Source organism: Mesoplodon mirus (genome assembly GCF_964341445.2).
Source record: "Mesoplodon mirus genome assembly, chromosome: 12".
In the NCBI taxonomy this organism is placed as follows: Eukaryota; Metazoa; Chordata; class Mammalia; order Artiodactyla; family Ziphiidae; genus Mesoplodon; species Mesoplodon mirus.
In genome coordinates, this window is record NC_138988.1 from 77,611,918 (window position 1) to 77,637,143 (window position 25,226).

General features: G+C 44.0%; 1 protein-coding gene across 2 annotated transcripts in view; it reads right to left on the reverse strand.

Moving 5' to 3' along the window:
• Positions 1–401: 401 nt before the first annotated feature.
• RCAN2 (regulator of calcineurin 2) overlaps positions 402–25,226 on the reverse strand; it is a 266,217-nt gene continuing 241,392 nt past the window's right edge. For both annotated transcript variants that reach the window (XM_082638014.1, XM_082638015.1), the window contains 3 exons: positions 23,514–23,687; positions 21,165–21,336; positions 402–2,921 (listed from right to left, as the gene is read on the reverse strand). In XM_082638014.1, the coding sequence (XP_082494140.1) occupies positions 2,761–2,921; positions 21,165–21,336; positions 23,514–23,687 (507 nt within the window). In that variant the 3' untranslated portion in view covers positions 402–2,760. The remainder of the gene's footprint in view (positions 2,922–21,164; positions 21,337–23,513; positions 23,688–25,226) is intronic.

Genomic DNA, 25,226 nt, shown 5'->3' on the forward strand with positions numbered 1-25,226 from the left:
TGTGCTCCGCAACGGGAGAGGCCACAACAGTGAGAGGCCCGCCTACCGCAAAAAAAAAAAAAAAAAAAAAAAAAAAGAATAAAGTGGGGGTTATCTTAAAAGTGTCTGTGTACACTTGGAATGGCTTTTAGGACCAAGCTGGCTGAAGTGTGACAATAAACAGGGGGCTCCCCCAGACCCCTTATCAGAGCCCCTCCCACCCCTCCAAGCCGTGAATTCCTCTTGCTTCATGAGATGCTGCGAACGAGCTCCCCCCCCACCCCATTTCAGGAAGAGCTCAGATGAGTTAATTTCATCTCTTGGTAACATCTTAGAAAGACTATAGGCGGAATCGCCCTCCTCCACAATCATCACTCAGAAATATCCAACTCAGGCAGAAAACACAGAAATTACACTACGTGGACAGAGTCATTCACCAGGTATATTTGAAATCTAAGCTCTTTGAGCTATACACGTGCACAAATGATTCAGTTGGTGGCAATCTCCCCCTCCTCCTCCATATTTAAACTTTTCAAACTTAAAATAGTGCTGAAGAGGTTTGCATCCTGTGGCTCACGGAGATGCTGAGGCAACTGTGACTTTCATGGTGCTCGGAGGGGCCACCGAAACCCTTCAAGGAGTCCCCCGTTTCTTCTCCCTCTCCTGGGACACGTGTTTCTCCCCACCTCCCCAAACCCAACCTCATGAGAGAACTACTTGATCTGAGACAGATTAACATTGACACTTTGCAATAAATGTCACCAAGACTAACCACTTGGGTCATATATTCCACTGAGGGGTTTTTTTGATGACATACAATGGTCATTTCAACTTTTACTAAATTTTGTTGGAAATGTCTGATGGATCTGTTTTAAAACATTGAAAAGTCATTTCCAAATAGTTTCTCTCACCCAGATTTCTCTGGAGCCTGCCTTCTAAAAATTCTGACGCTTAAGAAGAGAATCAGCACAAAATGGACTGTAGTTCTCAAGTTCTTCCACTAGAGGGCATAATTCTCCACTATTAAATCTAATCTTTTCATTTGTCCATGAAAAACCAAAAACCTTCACAGCCAAGGAAAGTCAAAGCATTTGCTTGTTATATACTCCTCAGATTTTATTTTTCAAAGGAGCCTGCATTTTTCTATGGAAACTCAGGATTTTACAAGCAACGCTGTCTGTCCTTAGTTTCACCTGTACTGTATCCAGTACTATATTGCTATATTCACAGTAGAACGGACTTTTGTTTCTGAGTAATCAGTCTAATGTTTTAAGTTTCTGATGAAACTTACACCTTAATCAAAAACCACAACAATCCTTCCATCAGGTGGTTGTGTTATTGTTCTTGTGTGTTTTTCTGAGGCTTGGGTAATGAAAGTATTTCCCCACTCCATCGTAATTGGCATTTGCATCTAAAGTAATTCATGAATGTACAGGAGTAGACGAGGCCTGGCACATAGAGCAGAAGGTAATGGTTCTATAGGTGTATCTTCTATAATGCACTTTGGGCTAGAGAAATAGAAAAATCACATGTAACAAAAACAAATACGTTTCTGAGCAATATGGCGTTGCACGAGTAGGAATTGCATACATTGATTCTCAGTCTTTCCCTTTGAATATGCTCAGTGGCTGCTACATTGATTTAGCTGCATTCCAATTGTCTGCAACCGACACTTGCTTCTTCGCTTTATTTAAAAACAACTGGTCTTGATAGCAAAGGTGTTGGCTAATCATTTATATATTGGCATGAGACGTTTTTGTGCCCTTTCAAAATTCAGCATTATCCATAATAGAGTGTAATATTATCAGATTACCTGTATTAGCATATGAATGCATTCATAAGCAATGCACATATGTTTTAAAGCAGCTAATGGCTGAACAATCCCTAAATAAAAAACATCCAGATTTTTAAAAGCACAGCTGAAACATTTGTACAAATATACAAAGAGAAAAAAACAATCATTCAGACACCATGAAACTTTTGTGATAAATAGATTTGTCTGAAATCGGTCTCTATCATCCTGGACAAGCCTCCCCAGTGAGGCAGGGAAACTTCTACAATGGAATCGTGTTCAAAATCTACTGAGGGATGTCTTTGGGGCCAAGCTCAGTTTTTCCTCCAGGAATTTTAACAGAGCTATGAAGTCTTTGACTCGAAAGAGTGACTACACCCAGACTTGTTAAGCTGGAGGATGCTGATAATTTTGCTAATCTAGATAGGACATGACTGGATGCTGACAATCTGTGACTTATAGTATATCGTCAAATCATGAAAATAAATGCTGGTGATCATGCATGTCCTGGGAATGTCGGGATGCAGAGGACTGAGGAGACCAGATAGGGATATCTCATGCAGTCAAAGTCAAGTTTACTTATGGTCCTACTTAAGTGGCCAGGAAAAAACAACGCACACACGTCAGGACTGGGACTGGAACGGCTCACAAGCAACACAGGTGCTATTTGTCACTGATGTCTCCGGCTTGGATCAACATGAGAGCATGAAGGTTAGGCTGTGCTGATTGTTTAATAAGAAAATACTACTTTTTTTTCTAGAATCTTCTAAATAATGTATTATACTTGATGGGTATGATATGATCAGGAAACATATCACCTTTTCCTAGCCCTTTTGTCCGAGAGGCTTGATTACAAGGAAGGAATCTCAAACAACCAAACACCCAGGGATTTAAAGGCAATTATTTTTTTTTTTGACAAACAAACAACAGGGGGGCAAAAAGCATGATAAAGAGGAGACGGGTATTCTCTTCGAGGTGCAGCAGTGAGCTCAGTTGGACACGGAGGGCGGCGGGCCGGGACGCCGGGTCTGGATGATTTTTGGCTTTGGGGACGTCTTTGGATCCTCTTCTTCCTCGATGTCACTGTCACACACGTGCACGACGACACTTGGGGTGGACTCAGTCCCTGCGTGGAGCTCATACTTCTCTCCTGAAAAGCAAGAGAAATGGGGGTAAGAAAGCAGGAGGGATTTCTACACAAATGATTTGGTGCAGTTTGTTTAGGAAGTGAGGGCGCATTTTACGTGTCTCAGGAGATGCTGAGTCTTCTCCAGGGGTGGTGTTGGAAAGTGAAATGAGATTGATCCGTCTCTGCATCTCAGCTCTACTGCCTGTCACCTGTACAGCCCTGAACAGGCCGCTTCACCTCTCTTCGCCTCAGCATCCGCAGCTGTAAACTTCAAAATGGTAATAACTACAGTCCAAAGGATGGGGGTGATGACTCAGTGGGCCTGGCAGTAAGTTACCAGTTTCTTTTCCAATTCCCAGCATTGCTGTTAACGGCTGAGTAATCCTGAGCCCATCACCTCACTCCTTCATCTATTGGAGAAGTTCTCCAAGTTCTCCTCTTGCTGTACATTTCTTATGGCAAGAGCTGCCCCAGGATGGAATAAGGTCGAATCGCCGCTCGTCTGGGATTTGCAGTGGTTACATGGTCACAGGATTTGATGACGGTCAAGTTCCCTCCAGTTCCAAGAGTCTAGTAGTCTATTCTTTTTTGTGTGTGTGTGGTACACGGGCCTCTCACTGCTGTGGCCTCTCCCGTTGCGGAGCACAGGCTCCGGACGCGCAGGCTCAGCGGCCATGGCTCACGGGCCCAGCCACTCCGCAGCATGTGGGATCTTCCCAGACCAGGGCACAAACCCGCGTCCCCTGCATCGGCAGGCGGACTCTCAACCACTGCACCACCAGGGAAGCCCTGGTAGTCTATTCTTGACCTGCTCTTCTTGTAGTCAATTCACTATTAGCCAGCAGGCTTCCTGTCTGTCTCTGTTTCACTTCAGGGTGTAGCTACTGAGCATCTCCCATGCTCTGGCCCATTGCTAATCATAAAGGATTCAAGGCACATTCAGAAATACTTGTGTCTTCCACAGGAGCACAGCCCAGTGATGGCACATGGAAACAGAAAGTACCACAAAATACTATGGTAAGCGCTGGGGTGGCGATATATGTCAAGGACAGTGGTACCAAATTGCAAGGAGCAAGTAACTCTGAAAGGCTTCCCAGCAAAGGCGACAGCTGACCTGGGTCTAAAAGACAAGTAGAAGGCGTCCAGGAGGTGGGAGGGTGCAAAGGGCATTCTCAGTCTGCATGCTTGTAACTTCTCAGGTTAACTGCTGACATGCTTGATCTTCTTCCGACATCCTATCTTTCCTTTCCCATCCTTCATGAATGGGAAACACCTAAAAGCAACATCTCCCAGACACCCTCCTGGTCAGTGGCTCTCCAGGTCTCACTAGATCAAGTCCTCATTTCTTAGACTAGGACAAAAGACTCTGCACAGTCTCTCACCAATCGTGACAGCCACATTGGTATACTCACCAAACCAGCTACTTTTATTTGCTATAGTCTCACCTAGTCCCCGAAGTCTTGCCCTCCCTCCAGGATCAAAGCCAGACACCACTCAGTCCTGGCATCTTGCCTGTCATCCTCAGTCTGCAGTGGACAGTGCCCTTCCGGAGGGCCGGGGCCAGGACTGTCAGTGCCAGAGCTGGGGTAGCATTTATGTGCTCCTGTATGCACCTTGGTAAGTGTCCGTGGTGAAAACAGCAAACGCTTGCAAGGCACAGTTTTAAATTTAGTGCTGACATTAGGGGCTGAGAAGCACTGACAATGCAATAAGCATCTAATCTTTTCTAAGTGATGCTGAGGAGGATGTAAATGTACAGAGTCATTTGTTGCTATGGGTTGAATTGTGTTCCCCACCCCCGCCCCTGTCCCCACCAAAGATGGTGAAGTCCTAACCCCCAGTACCTATGACCATGACCTTATCTGGAAATAGGCTCTTCACAGATGACTAAGTTAAAATGAGGCCATCAGGGTGGGCCCTATTTCAAAGTGACTGGTTTCCTTATAAAAAGGGGGAAATTAGGACATGGGCACTCATCCAGGGAGAACTGCATGTGAAGACTGAACTTATGTTGCCACAATCCAAGGAACGACCAGAAGCTACAAGGGAAGCCTGGGTCAGATCCTCCCCCAGCACCTTCAGAAGGAGCATGGCCCTGTGTTGATCCAACATCTTGATCTCGGACTTCTAAGCTCCAGAAAGTGAAGCAATACACTGCTGTTGTGTAAGCCACTCAGTTTGTGGTCCTCTGTTATGGCAGCCCTAGCAAACGGATACAGCCGTATCTTGCTAAGAGAGTTCTCTCTCTGTTAAGAGTCAGAGAAGTCTTTATTGGACCTCCACCCCGCCCCGAACCAACATCCTGGATGAGGGCACCAGATATTTCACAAAAATGGAGCTTTACACCCCCAGCACTTCCCTGGATCTTGGCAGCAACAAAGAGGGTGAGAACTAGCTAGAGCCACAGAAGTAACGGCCATAAAGACTCTACAACTTAGAGTCGAGATTGGGTGCAATTGTAGGTAGAGAGAGTTATGTGAATAAGGTTGACTTTTTTGATACAGAGAGCTGATGGGGCCGGTGTGGATTCAGGAGAGGAGAGTGACAAAAACAGGGGACACGGAGCAGAACTCATGCTAGACTTTGCTTCCCTGCCGGCTAGCAGGGATGGATAGTCTGTCCGAAACTAACTTCCCTGTAATCAACACTGAACTTATTATCCCACATGCCCTTGTAGTTGGGATGTACACATTGACGCTACCCACAGCTCACTGAATTGTGTTTGTTTCGTTCTCCTTAAAGCAATTCGTCATTTTTATCAAAAGCCCAAGGGAGAAGAACCACTGCAGACGCTGCTAAGGAGAGGAAGCTGTGTGCAGCCGGCTTCACCTGTGAGTTCCATGAGAGGCTCTGGGCAACAGGTGGGCAGACCTGGGGTGGTGGCTTCTTTGAGCAGCGGTTTTCAAACACCTGACAGCTTCCTGGGGGTGCTTGCTGCAAAGAGAGTTTACCAGCATGAGGATGCAAGTCTGCAACTTCAGATGTATTGGCCTCTAGTTTGGTACCCAGCACCCCTAGGTGCTTCTCCGTGTTTCAGTGTCTGGGTGGACACTGTTACATGATTTGGTGTGACAGGCCGGGGGCAGTGGTCCTGTGAGGATGCTGGTGTGCAAATAACTTGCCCCCTCCCTTCCTCCAGTCCACATCATAATTTTTCATTGGAAAATGATAATAGTGCGGGGAGAGGGTAGCAGAGGGAGGGATGCTGAAGATGCATATGGGAGAAGAAGCAAGACATCCCAGATCAGCTCTGCAGCCCCTCCCGGCCACCAGCACTCTTCGTCTTTGGCCTTCTCATCTTTGTTTCTGGGAGAACAGCAAATCCTGTGGACAATGATGGAGTTCATCGTACCCAGGGTTTCTAGAATTTTCTCTTTCCTCCCAGAACGCTTTGCAAGTCTGAATGAGAGACACCTTCAGACAAGAAACAGAGAAAGAAATAATTTCTGAGTAATCAGATGAGGTAGTTCTTGTGTTTCAGGATTCCTTCGACGTCCTCCCGTTTGGAGAAGCAGTGCCTTTTGCAGAGACACTAGTGGCTGCCGTGGTCCCCTCCGTTGCCCTGTTGGGTGTGATGCAGGGATGAGGCGAGCAACAGCCTCTCATCTAATGATGGGGGGATGACAGAAAAGAATCTGCCATGGAAGATGGAGACCAAGGGACCTGGGGGTGCGGTGGTGACAGCAGGGACGCCAGCCAGGGGACTGACCAGATGTTGCCCTTTCTTCATCTGTTGGAAAGAAGCTAGCTTTAAAAAAAAAAACAGTAGTAAAATATGCATAATGAAGCTAGCTGTTTGATGAAACCCTTTCTCTGCCCTGGCTTGGATAAAGAACATTCTTTTAAAGACACCTCTAGTTGCAGTGTGTTTATCTATTTGAAAGGAGACACTTTCCTCTTGGACTAGGTGTGCTGAGGGCACGCTTGGGATGCGGGCCACCCTGTGCAGGGCAACTTTCACACTGAGTTAACAAAGTCAGACTACTTGGTAGTAGAGCTGTTTTACTGCTGTGAGCCCATTAATGCTGACATTCCACTGTTCTGATTTTGGAAACTTTCTTACTATCAAAATCCGGCAGGGCTTCCCTGGTGGCGCAATGGTTGGGAGTCCGCCTGCCGATGCAGGGAACGTGGGTTCGTGCCCCGGTCCGGGAGGATCCCACATGCCGCGGAGCGGCTGGGCCCATGAGCCATGGCCGCTGGGCCTGCGCGTCCGGAGCCTGTGCTCCGCAACGGGAGAGACCACAGCAGTGAGATGTCCGCGTACCAAAAAAAAAAAAAAAAAAAAAAAAAAATTCCGGCAAAGCCCAACAGCTGCTGAGAGCCCACAGAATCAAAAGACATAGCTTTGGTCTCACTTGATTGAACTTTTCTGTTTCTGGCCTCACTTTCCCTTTGGGCTTCAGCTAATTCCTCTACCATGAAGGCTGACGTCAGTGCCGTCACCCCCTGGGGACCCACTGGGCTCAGGAGGCGACAAGGAGGGACGGCCAAGCAGACCAGTGTGTCTTTTCAAGGCCAAGCCAAGGCTCACCCTTCACACTCGCAACTCTTTGAGTTCGTATTCAAACTGTCCTCTCCCCAGGCCTCAGAAAAGAGGCCAGGACCAGAAGCCCTCAGAAGAGGCATTGGTTAGGGTTTTCTACCTCCTTCCATGAAACAAATGCCCAGCCAAGAAAGTGTAAACTCCTCTGGCACATGGTCACACGTTAACTTCTCATCCAGGCCTTTGGAACTGTCATGGGCTTGGGCACAGTTCAAAAGACGTGTGTACGTTTTAGCTTTCCCACTAAGCTACAAACCATTGAAGGGCACGTGTTTGTCCTATTTTCTGTGAACTCTCAGTGCCAGGACATAGGAGGTGTCACAGACACTTGCCATCTATCTGAAACACAACAGCAGCTAATTACTGAGCCCTTAGTAAATGCCAGACACAGCTCTAAGTACTTCACATAAATTGGATATTCAAATTACGGCGACAGCTCTGTAATGTGGGTTTCATAATGTCTCGATGATACAGGAGGACATTGAGATCACACAGGTAGTGAATGGCAGAGCCACGATCCAAAGTCAGGTCCACCTGACCTCAAAGAATGCGCTCATAATCCCTCTCCAGCCCTGCCTCTCACGATTCTACTGCTTTCAGATTCTACAAGAGAGTCTGTTGAAAGTCTGCTGAAAGGCCTGGTTTTAACTTTGAATATTCTCTCATGGCAACTCATGTTTTTGTGAACAGTCTGTAGCTACAGTTGGGCATTTATTCCTTCTGCATCTTGCCCCTTTTGGTTTTGGCCCATTGCACGTTATTCTACGTAAGATCTCCTTGACAATGAACCTTCTTAGAAGACAACACTTAGTCAATTATACAAAATAAAGGGACTATAAATTATGGACTGAGATAATCTGCATCTCTTATGGTAACTTTGGACTCTGGAAATAGGTCCTCCATGATTTCTTGTTGCTTTACCTTTACTACCTCTCATATTCAAGGTGAATTCTCAACAGGAAAGTTACGTGTTGTAGTAGATCGACTGTGTTTTGCAAAGATGGTCATAATATTTCCTCCCCGACATTACTCTTCTAGAACCTTGCCACTCCTGCGCTGAGGACTGCTCCCTCTTTGCTCCTTCCCCTAAAATCTGGGCAGGCCTCTAGGACGCCTTGACTAATACAGTACGGCAGAAGCAACCAGTGCGACTTCTGAGTTAGGTCACAAAAATGCCAGGCACTACCCCCTGGCTCTGCCAGGGTGCTCATGCTTGGAACCCCGCCTCCATATTATAAGGAAGCCCAAGCAGGGCACAAAGAGGCTCCCACGGAGAGAAACCACAGCCTATCTGGGCTGCCAGCCAACAGCCATGCCAACTTGCCAGCCAAGTGAGTGAACCATCTTGAAAGCTGATTCGCCCGTCCCCAGGTGAGTGGCCCCAGCAACGCTGCACGAAGCAGAGATGAGCGACCCCCCTGGGCCCTGCTCCAAGAGCAAATTTGTGGGCAAAATAAATGATTGTTTTTGCTCAAGCCCTACATTTTGGTGTAGTTTGTTAGGTAGCAATTGATAAGTGGGGCACAGGTCATGTAAGTTCTTTGCTCAAAAGCAAGCTAACCCCCTACAATTGAGTTGAAATTCATTGTCTCTGGTGATTTTTCCTCTTTTCTTCCCTGCTCATGTGCTATGTTAGAATGGATACTTCACCAGTTCCAGTGATTCCTTCAAGGGGAGGGAGTTCCATTAGCCCATCACTGGGACCCCTCTCTCTGGCGCCTCTTTTATTCCTCACCAGTGGAAGAGGAGTGACATCTAACGGGTACCTTTGGGGAAAGGAACTGGCAATGCCAGCTCACCCTGTGCCACCTCTCTCTTGATCCAGCCCTGCCTGCAAAGGGCTTGTGCTCTGCCGTGCTCTCGGCCACGTGCTAAGCCCAGCAGAAAAAGCCCTGCACTGTGGGGCAGTCTGACTGTTTCCGTCTCTGGGACAGGCTGGGTAAAACCGCATGGCTCTGGGTTTCACTATTTTTTTTTTTAAATAGGATTCCTTTGGCTAGTTTTTTTGGTTTTGTTTTGTTTTTTGTATACACCGCGAGGCTTGTGGGATCTTAGTTCCCTGACCAGGGACTGAACCTGGGCCCATAGCAATGAAAGCGCAGAGTCCTAACCACTGGACAGCCAGGGAGTTCCCTGGATTTGGCTATTAGGGAGCCCTGGCTGTCACTCATCCTGGCCACCTTCTCAGCGTTAGCCTTTCATCTGAAACAAAGCTGGCATTATTAATCTTATCTACCTTACTTCTTATCTAACCTTCAGCAAGTTCTGAACCAAACAGGAAAAAAGCAGGTGTCAGTTATTAATCTACACTGAATTTTAAGAATGGATGATGGCTTATCGAGGCAAGTACCAAGAGCCTCTCTAACTCGACCCTTGAACGCAGGGCCATGCTGTGTTTTGTGTTGAGTGCTACACTTCATTTGGATTAACAGCCCTTTACATTTAATTAAGAAGAAAACTGAAAATGCCAGTAGTAAAATCATTTCAGGCTTGGTCATGTTGAGTGGACACTGCAAACCCCTACCCCCAATGTTTTAAATTGTAAATGTGATTTTTTTTTTTTTCAAGAGGAAGTAGCGGGCATCAGTCCTGAGTTACGGAATAAGTAAAACGGAATTTCCATGTGGGTTATTTTTACTGAACATGCTGCCTGTTGGGAGATTGAACACAGAGCCTGAGGGAAGGGTTCAGAATGATTTGAAATGTGTTTGAAAGGGTTCACATTTGGATTGCCTTTTTCTTTCAAGTGTTAGGGTTAGGACTTGGTAGCATTTGTCATGGAGGGGAGGGCCCACAAGCCCTGGATTTACCATTCTCTGGTCAACTGTGTAGACAGAGGCACCTGGCCCTGGTCTGGCTCTTAGATAGGGGAGAATTGGGGAGCCAGGAAGGGGTGAGGGGTGACTTGTACCACCTTTCCTCCACCCCAGGCACCAGCCAGTATTTGAGCTTCCTGTCTTTTAACCGTCTCTCAATCCTGTCAGGGCATATGCTGGTTTGGTTTGAGGCCCGACGCGTTCCTCAGTCGAAGGACTGAGTTATAGTGAAAAACACCATAAAGTTGCTCAAAGCTGCACCCCTCCCTCCCACAGATATGTCATTTAACGATATTTTTAAGTTATTTACTGGCAATCTTGTCTTCCCCTATTTTTCCAAAGGGAAGGAAAGAAAATGTGTGTCTGTGTCTGGGAAGGGGGCGGGGAGCGTGGCTCTGTACTGTCCCCCCTCTCGCCCCTCTTGTTTCTGCTCCCACACTGGTACCTGACACCTTACTAGGCACTCCTGGCCTCTGTGTCTCTGATGACTCTTTGCCATATTTGAGAAACACCTGATAAATACCACCATAGTGTAATTAGTGTGCTTCTCAATCAGAGGTGCTACATTCCCAATGGTGTCTGGAAATGTGATGTGGATTTTTTTTTTTTTTTTGGTTGTCATAGGGACTGGGTAGGGTGTGGATACTGGCATTTAGTAGGTGAGGCCCAAAGATGCTAAATGTACTGCATTGTCAGTTCCAAAATGTCATGTTGAGAAACACTGAGTTAAGAGCTTAACATGGGCACTTACATTTCAGCAGGAGACTAAGGTATGGTTTGAAAATCAGGTGACAATAAGTAGGTAACACACACTAAGCATTTTCTATTATCTCATTTGATGTTTGCAACAATCCGATTTTACGGTTGAGGATGCTGAGACACAGAGAGGTTAAGAAAGTTGCTCAAAGAAAGTTGCTGATAAAAGGTGGAGGCTGGACTCAAACTCACACCCTGAGTTTTAATCATCATCCTAAAGCAAGAGAAATACCTCTTTTCAAGTTGGAGCTTGATTGACAGCTACAAAATAAAAGAGGAGATGACCCAGGGCAGAGGGACTTACTGAAACTTTAAAAATCACAGCTGGGAGTTTCCTGGTGGTCTAGTGGTGAGGATGTGGCGCTTTCACTGCCGTGGTCTGGGTTCAATCCTGGGTCGGGGAACTGAGATCCCGCGACCATGCAGTGTGGCCAAATATATAAATAAATAAATAAGTAGATAAATAAATAAAATCACAGCTATTTGTTAGCCACCTATTCATCAGATCAGTCTGAGAGTGGAGAAAGAACTGATTTTCTAAGCAGAAGTAGAAAGAGGGATTTAGGATTTTTTTATTTTAAATCCAGGGAGGAAGAAGTATTTGCAGAGAGGGAAGTCTTCTGCAAATTTTTTCTCTCTGATTCCGTAGTGATTCCACAAGCTCATATTTAATTTTGGGAAACCTCGGAGAAAAATGCAGTAGGTAGACGTGAGGGCAGGATGAGTCACTGAAGAGCAACTCTGTCCCTTTCCTTTGCACTGCAGCTGTTTCTGTCAAAAAACGCCCTCTAAGCTTGGGTGGCAGAAGGTATAAAGCAAAGTCTAGACCAACCCAAATATTTCACCGGCAGTTCCGAGAACACGCCCATGTAAATAATAACCAACACCTCAAAGGACACGCACCTTGTTCTTACTGCCTGGTAGACTCTGTAATTCATGTACTGGCAGAGGAAACAAGAAATCTCTCTGAGGATGCCTTGCTAAACAATACTGCTCAGAGCAGAATGATCATAGAACCCACTATGGATTTGATAGTTCTTATGTGCCAGGCACTGGGCTAAGTGCTTTATGTATATTACTCATTGTATCTTCATAATGAGCTTGCAAGTTGTCAAATAATCACCATTAAATAAAAAGAGGTGCAGAGGGGGAAGTAACTTGCTCCAGGTCACCACAAACAAGTGGTGGAGACAGGACTCCAGTGGAGGTCCACCGAGTACGAAAGCATGACCGCCATATTGCCTGTGGTGTTCAGGAGTGAGGTTGGGAGGGCACAGAAAAGACATCAGGGCTACACATGGACCTCCCTGCCTCAGTAGGTCTGGAATATGTGCATGTTAGGAAAAGATTATCCATGTGAGTGATCGGGGGTCTTCTTCCTCATCCACCCCTATCCTCAGTCCCGATCTTCATCAAAGTAGGAAAACAGAAGTAGTCTTTGGTAAGAAGGAGGAGGGATAAGGGGAGGGAGAGGAAGAGGGAGGTGGGGAGAGGCAGAATACTTCCATAGTTTTGTTTTAAGAGGTGCTCTATTTCAATAAAAGAAAGTTTGCCTCACACCTGTCAGAATGGCTATCATCAAAAAGTCTTACAAATAACAAATATTGGTGAGGATGTGGAGAAAAGGGAACCTTTGTAGACTATTGGTGGGAATGTAAATTGGTGCAGCCACTATGGAAAACACTATAGTGAGTGGTTCCTCAAAAAATTAAAAATAGGACTACCATATGCTCCAGCAATTCCACTCTTGGGTATTTATCTGGAAAAAATAAGAACACTAATTTGAAAAGATACATGCACCCCAATGTTCATAGCAGTGTTATTTACAGTAGCCAAGATATGGAAGCAACCCAAGTGCCCATCAACAGATGAATGGATAAAGAAGATGTCACACACACACACACACACACACACACACACACACACACAAGTGCAATGGAATATTACTCCGCCATAAAAAAGAATGATTCTGCCACTTGCAGCAGTGTGGATGGACCTAGGGAATATTATGCTTAGTGAAATAAGTCAGGCAGAGAAAGACAAATACTATTTGATATCATTTATATGTGGAATCTAAAAGATAAAATAAATTCATATAGCAAAACAGAAACCAACTCAGATACAGAGAACAAACTAGTGGTTTTCAGTGAGGAGAGGGAAGGCAGAGGGGCAAGAGGGGTCAGAGGATTAAGAGATACAAACTACCATGTATAAAATAGATAAGTAACAAGCATATGTTGAAGAGCACAGGGAGTTATAGCCATTATTTTGTAATAACTTTTAATGGAGTATAATCTATAAAAACATTGAATCATTATGCTGTACTCCTGAAACTAACATAATATTGTAAATCAACTATCCTTCAGTAAAAAAAAAAAAAAAATTTGCTTATCTTCTGGGGCGTTTCCTCTAAGACTGGATTAGGTGGCCATTTATCTTCATTCCCTCCTGAGTCATTTAGGACCTGAAGGGACTTCATGAGGACAAAGGATTGAGGCCCCTGCATTAGTGGTTGAGACAAAGGAGTGGAACCCTAGGTGGAGGTAAAGGACCAAGGGAACCAGAGAGGGAGAAGGTGAAAAGATAAAGAGAAACCAGGGAGACAGGGTCCCCGGAGCCTGTGAGGTGGGGCTTGTGTTGCCGGGATGAGAGGAAAATGCAGACGTGAGGAAGGGAAGAGCGTGTGGACGCACTCTCTCTTTGTATTTGGCCATAGAATCAGGAGGTTCTCCAGTCTGGGAATGATCACCCTGTTCCTCCTTTCCCCAAAATAGCGACCTGGCTATGGGACTATGGGTATGCACAGGGCGCATGCGCACACACGCCCACACGCCCACGTTTTGGTCCTGTGTCTTTTCCGTTTTCCTACAACGTGCATATTTTACCTGTGAAATAAGAAGAGGAAATAGTTCATCTTGCTACTCAATAGTGATTGAGGATAATTGTGGAATATATGCTAAGAAGAAAAGCCCCTTTAACATCACCCCCACCCTGGGAAAATTCTTTGAAAGTAGGTGTAAAATAAGGAGCTTGTGTCCTGGGCTCACAAATCTGCGTCCCTCGGGTCGGGGGTGACGTGCAGAGACTGCGCTACATGGAACCCTGGGACTGGCTGTTTTATTTGCTTTTTGTGTCTGTGATCAGAGTATAGCAGTTGTCGAACAAGAACTGGGGCTTAGATAGCGGTCATGCTACAGGTACCCCAAATATAGGTGTTCATCTATATTTAAAAAATGGAATTTTCCCTACCTTGGAATCAATGAGCCTGGAATAGAAAATGTTTCCTCCTTATAAGTGACACGTATTAATGAAATCTATTTTCCGTTTGGGGAGAAACGATGTATACTGAGAAGCAAACCAGCAAAATTCCTTTACTATGACATGTTTTGATGGAGAAGAATTTGGAAAAAAATCTAAATATAGCTGATGTACGCAACTTGAAACTCGAGCACCATTTTAAGCCCTCCTCTGCAGTTAACTAAAATTGATCTCTCTAACAAGAGCTAAAAATAGCAGGAGGAAAAAAAGGACCAGACAGTGACTTTCCATATTTCTCCTTGCAGGCATTTCCAGTGACAATGAACTTGACCTTCCAGAGCCATCCTAGAGAGCAGAATAAGCTGACATTTCACATCCCACCTCTGACTGACCACCCATCTAGTGCCACGGACATCTCTATTTTGCCATTTTGCTAATGAGTACAGATAAGCTGTTTTGCTGGGCTGGGTTTTGTGTTTCCTATTTTGTCTTACATCCAAAAAGAACATAGGATTATACTCTTTCTGGAGTCAGGAATAATAGGCATTATAAAATAAACAAAAGAAAATATCCGATTCATTCTCCACCAGGACAAAGCTCATCTTATTTTGTCCAGGTCATTGTTAAATGATGGGTGTCTGTAAATTCACTAGGGGAATTAATATAAATGTAGAAAGCTTCTGTTTGTTTTTGTTTTTGTTTTTTTAACTGAAGTATAGTTTATTTACAAAGTTGTGTTAGTTTCTAGCATTATATATATATATATATATATATATATATATATAATGTTTTTCAGGTTCTTTCCCATTATAGTTTATTACAAGATATTGAATATAGTTCCCTGTGTATAAGTAGGTCCTTGTTGTTTATTTTATATATAGTAGTGTGTACCTGTTAATCCCAAACTCCTAATTTAACCCTCCCCCCACCTTGCCCTTTTGCTAACCATAAGTTTGTTTTCTGTGTCTGTGAGTCTGTTTCTCTCCTATAAATAAGTTCATTTGCATCATTTTTTTTAGATCCCGCATGTAAGTGACATCATATGATATTTGTCTTTCTCTGTCTGACTTACTACAGTTAGCATGATAATCTCTAGGTCCATCCATGTTGCTGCAAATGGCATTATTTCATTCTTTTTTATGGCTGAGTAATATTCCATTTCATATCTATACCTCATCTTCTTTATCCATTCATCTGTCGATGGACACTTAGGTTGTGTCCATATCTTGGCTGTTGTAAATAGTGCTGCTATGAACACTGGGGTGCATTTATCTTTTTGAATTAGTTTTCGTCTTTTCCAGATATATGCCCAGGAGTGGGATTGCTCCATCACATGGTAACTCTGTTTTTAGTTTTTGAGGGAACCTCCATACTGTTCTCCATAGTGGCTACATCAATTTACATTCCTACCAACAGTGTAGGAGGGTTCCTTTTTCTCCACACCCTCTTCAGCATTTATTATCTGTAGACTTTTTGATGATGGCCATTCTGACCGGTGTGAGGTGATACCTCATTGTAGTTTTGATTTGCATAGAAAGCTTCTGTTTTATATAGACCTGTCCTTTAAAAAGAGCAGAGGATGGTGAATTCTGATCCACATGTCCTGCTTGACATTAGAGGAAAGCATCAAACTTGCCTTAAAGAACCGATGCTGTGGATACATTTTAGGAGGTGCCAATAAACAGAGAAATGAAGTTTGGAGGAACAAATGTATAAGTTCTTCTGTATTTTTAAAATGTGCTTTTGCAACAGTCTGGAATTTCTTTTGGAGAAATTAATTTTACTCTTCAAGAGATCTCCCTGGTTTTGCAAACTTTGCACTCTTCAAGGTAAGGGTGCTGGCTTCATTAATCCTTTCTGTTTCTCACCAGGGGCAGAGGGACGTATTTTAAGTTACCAGCTGTGTAGCCTTGGGCAAATTACTTAACCACTCTGTGCCCCACATTCCCCAGCTGTATAAATGAGGAGAATAACACCACCTTCTCGTAGAGTCACAGTGAACATTAAATGAGATAATCTATATAGTAAGGTGTTTAGAACAATGCCTGACACACAGTAAGCCCCATATGTAAGTTTTAACCATTGTTTCTATTTACAGCTTTCCCCTTATTTACCTATTTTACTTACTTTCTGGATGAAAAACAGAACATATAGTCATGGAGACAGTGGTTAAAAATGTTTGAAATTGTGCCTCTCATATATTTTCCAGACTATGAATTTGTTCTCACTATAATAAATAGTACAGAGAGATGCTTCTCCAGTGTTGGGTGGCCCTGGTCTCATGTCGTAACATCCCATTAAGGATTTCAAAGGATCTCAAAGGAAACCTGCAAGCTTGGGTTTGATCATGGTCCCTTTGTAATTGCACTGTTCCCTCCATGCTTGTTTCAAGAGCTTCTTCAGAAGTTCCGGGGAGCACAAGTTGCCCCTCTCTGGAAGAGGGTCACCAGTGTTCCTTGCTTAAAGAACGAGGTGCTGTTTTGCCCCTTCCTGTCTGGGCTAAGGTCTGTGTCCTCACTCTCCCATTTATCCCCCATGAAAGGGTCTAAATAGAGCACATGATTGCCTTCCATGGGCAGCTAGATGTGCCAAAGCTCCCAAAAGTCAGCTGGTTTGCCAACGTGATCCCGGGCCCGAGGACCATCTCAGCCCGGATCCCTGCTCAGAGATGCTCTTTCGTTAGAATTACTTTTCTTCAGCATCCTTAAATTTCTGCATCACTTCTCAGTCACTCAGTTCAACCAGGTGAGCACTAATAGTCACTCCTCCGAAGGAAGAAGAACACCATTCCTTTGATCATTTGAGTTGCTTTGCTCTCATTCTAATTTATTTCTCTACTCCTGGAATTGAGGTAGTCATACTTAACATGGAATGACTTATAATTTGTTACTGAAATGATTCTGCCTAGGGAATAAAAAATGAATTTTAGGGCTTCCCTGGTGGCGCAGTGGTTGAGAGTCCACCTGCCGATGCAGGGGACACGGCTTCGTGCCCCGGTCCGGGAAGATCCCACATGCCGTGGAGTGGCTGGGCCCGTGAGCCATGGCCGCTGGGCCTGCGCGTCCGGAGCCTGTGTTCCGCAGCAGGAGAGGCCACAACAGTGAGAGCCCCGCGTACAGCAAAAAAAAAAAAAAAAAAAAAAAAATTTTACTAAATTCTTATTGTAATTTTTTCAAATGGAAATGCTAGAAGTCCTCTTGGTGGAGAAAACATTAATTCAGTGCTCCCTGACTCAGTCTGGCTAAAGCCATAAAACAGCAGCAATTTGCCAATGAAGAATTATCTCTAGGGGGGCTCATTCATTCATTCGATATTTATTGAGCATCTACTACGTGCAAACTGCTATCAGGCCCTGGGAATACCAAAATGAATGAAACCTGCATTCTCCCCTCAAACAGCAGAGAAGGCAGAAAGATGAACAATAGAAAATTACCACAAGGGGAAGTGAGCATTTGTGGAAAGTTCCAGGAGGAGACTGAAGGAGTAATTCCTTGCCTTGGCACCTGGTTGGGGAGGGGTCAGAGGTGTGGGTGGGGGGATGCAGGCTGTGGCCCTGCCCTCTCATCCGTGCAGCTGAAACAGCTGCCAGAGGCCCAGGCCTCTACTAGAACCTCTGTGATATTTTCGACTCAATTGTTGGGTATAAATCATTCATTGGTGCGGGGTGTAGAAGCTTCAAGGACACTGGAACAGGACACGTGGATAACTAAATAAAAAGAAACAGCCTCAAACTGCTGGCAAGGAATGGAGAGAAAGATAAATGGAGAGAAGACACCCAAACTGCAGCTGTTCTATGGGACACTGCTATCAGTCATCTATAAAGAGCAGGAGTGTCTCCACATTCGCTGTTGCCCACATAGCACACAGATCTTCATCTGCACACTTATGAGACCCTGGATTAGACTTTCTGGAAGTTATGATGGCGTTAGAGGTGACTGTCAAGGGAGGGTTGAGATAAATGTTCTGTGCTGTCAGAGCAGAGGTGGCCTGAACTCCACCCAGGCAGCTAGGATCCTTAATAGAGACCACTGGATCTGGCCCAGGGATGGTCAGAAGAGCCAGGGTTGACATTTGTCTCTGCCTCCAACTAGCTGTGTCACCCCAAGCAAGTGTGTTCACCTCTCTACAGCTCGGTGGTCAGATCTGGAAAATGGGAATATTAATAATGCCTACTTCTGCGTTGACTGCACCACAGGGCACTTCAAAACTGGTAGATTGGGGCTTCCCTGGTGGCGCAGTGGTTGGGAGACCGCCTGCCAATGCAGGGGACATGGGTTCGTGCCCCGGTCTGGGAAGATCCCACATGCCGCGGAGCGGCTGGGCCCGTGAGTCATGGCCGCTGAGCCTGCGCGTCCGGCGCCTGTGCTCCACAACAGGAGAGGCCACAGCGGTGAGAGGCCTGCGTATCGCAAAACAAAAACAAAAACAAAAACAAAAAACTGGTAGATTTACTTGGTAAGGGAAGGTGAGGCTCATAGGTTAGCGGCACAATTAAGGCAAAAGGCATGAATTTTTAACACTGTCGATAAATTATTCACAACTCTAAAAAGAACCCCCTTTTTTCTGCCTCCTTAAGACCATTTCCTTCCTACTTTCTCACTCCTCTGAACCAGGTTCTGTGAGCTTCCCTTCTGAGACCTGGTTCCCATTGCCTCTACTCCTGCCTCTGTCAGTCCCAGGTCACACTGGTGCCTGGCAGTGCCCTCCAGACCTGGGACTCAGTTCAATGAGCCAGTGCAGGTGTCTGAGACTTGTCCTTATCTTGCCTTTGCATCAAGCTTTGAGAACATTGACTGTAAATGAATTTTCTTTTAGGCTCTGGATAAAAAATGATTTTAATTTACTGGATTACAGTGAGTAGACCAGAGGCCAGCTGGGATCCGAAAGTCTGATTTAGCCTGGACTTCCTTTATAAAGAGTGAAGCAGGAAGAGTACTGCCTCAGGGCCCTGGCCCTGTCACTGGCAAGTCATTCTGCCCCCCTCTCTGGGCCTCAGTTTCCCCTCCTGTAAAATGCAAGTTGGCCAGTGACTCCTGGGCCCTCTAGCCAAGACCTTAGTGATTCTGTGTAGAGCTCTGTTTGCTGACATTCAAACCAGCTGTACCAGATGTTCAACTGTGTTCTTGTTAATATCTTGTTAATATCTGCTTGGGAGTCAAATGAGCAGCTCCAAGGATGGCAGCTTTCATTGGTCCTGCTTCTGAAGTGTCCTGAATTGCTAGGAGAAATGGGTCATAGCCTTGACTTGAGCAGACTTGATTTATCTTATACACTCTATAACATTTGCACATACGATGCACATGGGAGTGCATATGTCCAGGATTCCTGTATGTGGACTAGACTTTCAAGGAAATCACATTCCATAAACATCTCCCTTATTATTATACTGCTTTTTTTCCTCAGCCCATCTTAGTAGTTAGACACCTACTGCTTCTCAGTAGTTGAAAACAATGGCTATTTTAAAGGCTCCGGGAAGCTGAGTGACTGGTTGGTGATTACAAAGAAACCCCCAAAGAGCCTCCCCTTGAAAGTGCTGTAATCTGACTTTAATGCTATACATGGGACAGCCAGTAATTCTCTTGCAGGGAGTAATTATTAATCAAATCAGACTCATCCCAATCTGAAGACCCAGTAGGATGATCAGCTTTCCCTGAATTGCCTGGGAATTTCTCGGTTTTAGCATCACAAGTTCCCAGGACCCCTGAGTCTGCGTGAACCAGGATAGCGGGTCACCCTCATACCCAGGATTCTTAAATTTCAGTGTATGCAAGAATCAACATGTATGCTCATTAAAACTGCAGATTTCTGGGGTGGGAGATTCTGATGCCAAATATTTTCCTGACCACACTAAGAAATACTGATATGAACTTATTATAAATTTAACAGCCCCGGCATTTGGCTACCAATGGTTCTTGAACTCATCTGCACATCAGAATGACCTGGGGAGATTTTTAAAAATACCAATGCCTGAGTTGACCCAAGTCAATTAAATTAGAATCTCTCGGGGTGCGGTCAGCCCCCTCTCACAGCGGGAGAACCACTGCAAGAGAGAGAAGACACAATGGCCATTATTTACCTTTGGATCTTTGGTGCCTAAAACCTCAGCTGCCACCTGGTTTCAGACCACCCACCCCCCACCACTTCCTCTTGTGCTATAATATAGGAAAACTACTTTGGCGTACAAGGTGGCACCATCTGCTGAAATCGAGGACAGTATCATGTCTAGGTATAAAACATAAGCTTTTGGATACGTGTGTAGGAGATATGTACAAGAATGTTAACTGCAGCTCTGATCTTAATGGCAAGAAACTGGAAACCATCTAAATGTCTGTCAATGGGAGAGTGGATGAATACAGAATGGTGGTGGAATTGCCCAGTGGAATACTACACTGCAGTGAAAATGAGAGCATCCAAGCTACAGGAACCAACATTGGAACAAAAGGACCATAGATTTTTCTAAAGTTAGAGGCTGTTGTGACTGGTTTCTTGGGGACTTAGAGGGTTCACTTTGGCAGGTGGCTTGTCTTGTAGCAGAAGATTCCTGGGCACACCCGTGGCAGCAGGAAAACAAGGCTGCACAGCATAGAAGCCTTGTCGTGCCAGCTGGTGGAGCTCATTTTGCCTGTTGGGCAAACTTAAAATATCTTCATTGCAATCCAGAAGTTGCACAGACTGACATTTTCGTGCCAGTTTCTGAATTGTTTTTGAACAGGTACAAAGTCTGACGCTGCATTTTCATTCATCATTCCTCTCATTGGCCACATACAGTGATAAACCCATTAGAAATGCAGATGTTACCGGGAACCCAGGATCTCAGGATTGTTACCTTGTTTGGCTTTTCTAAGTTGCTGACAAATATTTATTTTCAGGAAGGCCCACAGAGCTTACCTGGTCCTAGTTTGGCCACGGCATAGAGGAGGTCATAGTTAAGGACTGGTGTGGCATCACTGATGGGCTGCCAGCCGACAGGAGGAGAGGCAGGGGGTGAGATGAGAAACTGTTTGGCGGGTTGTGGTGGAGCCAAATGCAGTTTGTCTCCGTCTGTCTCTGGAGTCTGGACCTTTCAAACACAGTAGAAATGAAGACACATGATTCACTGTGGCCTCGGATGTGCCATGTTGTTTCACTAAGATGCAGAGCCTGGCTTTCAGCCTGTGACAAGTGAACCAATGAGCCAGGCTATAATAATAGTGACTACTGACCACACACCATGTGCTCAGTTAGCTTATTTGATCTGCAAATAAGTGGATCTCAACATTTAGCTGCCTAAGAATGACCTGGGAAGCTTACTGAGTCAGACTGCTGAGCCCCGCTCCTGGAGTTTCTGAGATCGGGAGCAGGGCCTGAGAATCTGCATTGCTGACAAGTTCCCAGGTGATGATGATGGTGTTGGTCCTAGGACTCCTCCTCTCCTTCCTTTCTTTCTCTCCCTTCCGTGCCCCTCTCCTTCCCCTCCCCTCCCCATCCTTTCTTCCTTCCTTCCTTCCCTCCTTCCTGCCTTCCTATCTTTCTCCCTTCCTCTCTCTCTCTCTCTCTTTTAATTGAGGTGATAGTCACATAATTTGAGATTAAACCATTTTAAACGGAACAATTTCAGTGGCATTTAGTTTATGTCCAATATTGTGCAATCACCACTACTATCGAGATTCAAAGTATTTTTATTACCCCAGAGGAAACCCTGTACCCATTAAACAGTTACTACCATTTCTGCCTCTGGTCAGACTGTGGCAACCATCCATTTGCTTTCTGTTTCTATGGATTTGCCTATCCTGGACATTTGTTATAATCAACTCATAGAACACGTGATATTTTGCATCTAGCTTCTTTCACTTAGCATGTTTTCAAGATGCATCCATGATGTAGCATGTATTAGTACTTCATTCCCTTTTATGGTTGGATAATATTCTACGGAATGGATAGACTACAATGTGTATATCTGTTCACCCATTTCTGAACATTTGGGTTGTTTCTACCTTTTGGCTCAACCAAACCTAATAACCTGATTAAAAAAGTGGGCTAAGGACTTGAACAGACATGTCTATAAAGAAGACATACAAATGGCCAATAGGTAAAAGAAAAAAGGATCAACATCACTAATCATCAGGGAACTGCAAATCAAAACCATAATGAGATATCACCTCACACCTGTCAGAATGGCTATGATCAAAAGAACAAAAGACAACAAGCGTTTGTGTGAATGTGGAGAAATTGGAATGCTTGCACACTGTTGGTGGGAATGCAAATCGAGCAGCTGCCTTGGAAAACAATATGGGGAGATTCCTCAAAAAAAATTAAAATAGAACTACCATATGATCTAGCAATTCTACTCCTGGGTATTTATCCAAAAGAACTGAAATCAGGACATTGAACATTAGCACTCCTGTATTCATTGTAGCACTATTTGAAATCGTCAAGACGTGGAAACAACCTAAATGTTCATGGACAGACGAATGGATAAAGAAAATATGATATATACACACAATGGAATACTATTCTGCTTTAAAAGAAGTAAAGTCTATGTTCATTTCATTGTGTCATCTCCTCAGAGTCCAAAGGTGGAAATGATCCTTACAGACCAATAACAGATGGATTGAGGTAACTAATAATGAAATGAAGACACTAATGAAACATTATGGACGTTGATTTTCTACTGCTGTGGACTTCACAAATATTGCCAAGAATTACCCGTGCCTTTTTATAATAGGCAAAATTTATTTTTGGATAAAATAAAACACAAAATTGATTTCCATATGTTTGTAACTTTTTCTCATGGATATGAATCACTGAAAAGGTATACAGTCCATTAAAACTGTCATATAATTTAATTATAACCCTGCTAGCTAAGTTGTGATCAGAGCATTCTTATTACAAGTACTAGCTGGCATTCATTGTGCATTTACTGAATGCTAAGTACTTTAACACACAGTAATTCATTTAATCCTCATAATGACAGTGTAGGGAGTATGTTATCATCCCCATTTACAGATGGGGAAACTGAGACCTAGTGAGGTTATGTAACCTGCCTAGATTAGAACCAAGACTGTTGGCCCTCAGAACCTGCTTTCTAAACCACTATGCTGTCCCTGCCTGGGAATCATGATATGTTTGTTTCTCAGTGAACGAATTATAGACTACAAGCCAATGTGAAAGTAGAAAGGGCTCCATTTACATTTTGAAAAGGTAAAAAAAAAAATAATGCAGGGCAAAAGGACTAACTTTAGTAAAGAATGATCTTACCTGTGCAAAGTAGAGTTTTAATTTTTTCCCTCTGAACTGGGTTTCATGAAGCTCTATCCTGGCTCGGGCTGCAGATTTGGGATTGCTGAAGTTTATTCGGACACGTCTGAAACTCTTAAATAGCTGGAACGTCACACAGTCATCATAAGTCCGGAACAGACCCTCAAATTTTTCCTGATAAAAACAAACACAGAGGAAAGTCCATTGGCCATATATCTTGTACTATGCCAGATCTGACAAAAACAAATAACTAGGTAAATAAATAGGCTCTTCCTAACATAAAATTAAAACAGAACACTGTAATGTATTTTTTTCACCTGTTGGTCTGTTACCAGTTACTAAACATGCCTGTGGATTCTGTCAAAGGACTCATAACCTGTGTCTAGGGATGTGTAGGGGGACCACTGAATGGGGTTAGAAATGCATGAAAAACCTGACAATTATGCAAAGTGTTGAGTGTTTCAACATATATGTGTTTGTTTCTGGGAGAGGGATCGTAATGGTCATAAGATTCTCAAAGGAGTCCATTATCTCCAAAATATTACAGCTATTGAGTAAAGCATGTGGTGGACATTGCTAGTGATTATCAAGCTTGGGGGCACTGTTCTTGCCTACATATATGGGAGCCCACACGACCCAAAATCCTTCTAGTCGGGCAGTGCCATGTGATTAGTTCTGGTCAATGAAATGGGTACAGAAAGCAGGAAAAAAGCCCTCGAGAAAATTTTCAGTCTCTTTCCCTGAAGATGCCATGTGCTCCAGATGGTAGCATAGTCAGAAGTAGGATTCTCCTCAGCCTGGGTCTCTGAGTGACTCTGTGGAACAGAAACATCTTTGTCCCAACTCCCACCCCATCCTATAGCTGACTTTGCCTTGGCAAAGGAAAAGAACTCTCTATTGCATTAAACCACTGAGATTTGTGGATTATTTTATTTCTGCAGCACAACCAAGCCTATCACAATACAAAGCAATAATTAAAAAATTTTGATTTGATACAAATTTCAATTCAACTGAAGAAATATCTATTCAATGCTCACTTTGTACAAAGGATGGTCTTTAGGTTTTAGAAGGCTACAGAGATGAGGATCGTTTTGTTCTGATCACTCAATGATCTAAGAATCTAAGGTGAGAGGCAGACACAGGCACAAATAAGAGAACAATTGCAAGAATGGGGAAAGACATAAAGGAAAACTAGAGAATTAAAAAAAATACATATTATATTAACACCACCTATCTAGTTCCTCTTAGCTTAACAAGTAAAAAAAGATCCTATTATGAGTAACAAAACCAGTGCATGTTAAGTTACTCTGTGTTCTTAAAGGAGAAATTGCCACTAAGGAAATAACATCTATTAAAAAAATAAAACAAAAAAACACTGATTCTTTTATTTCTGCAATAAAAGGTATTTTGTCATAAGAGTGAGTTCAAGTGGGAATGAAGATGCATGAAAGATTAATACTGCAAGATTCACTGCATTTGGATTTGTAAGAGACATAAGGGATAATTAACTCAGCCTTTCCCTCCTCACCTCCATCATTTTACAAATCAGGGCTCTGAGGTCTGAAGAGATGAGGACCTGCCCACAGTCACATGGGCAGTTATTGGCAGAGCCAGGACCAGAATACAGAGATGTTTTCGATCACATCCATAATTACCCTGCTAGACTGAGAGGGAGAGATCGTTGCATTGATAAGAGCAAGAGATGGAGAGCAG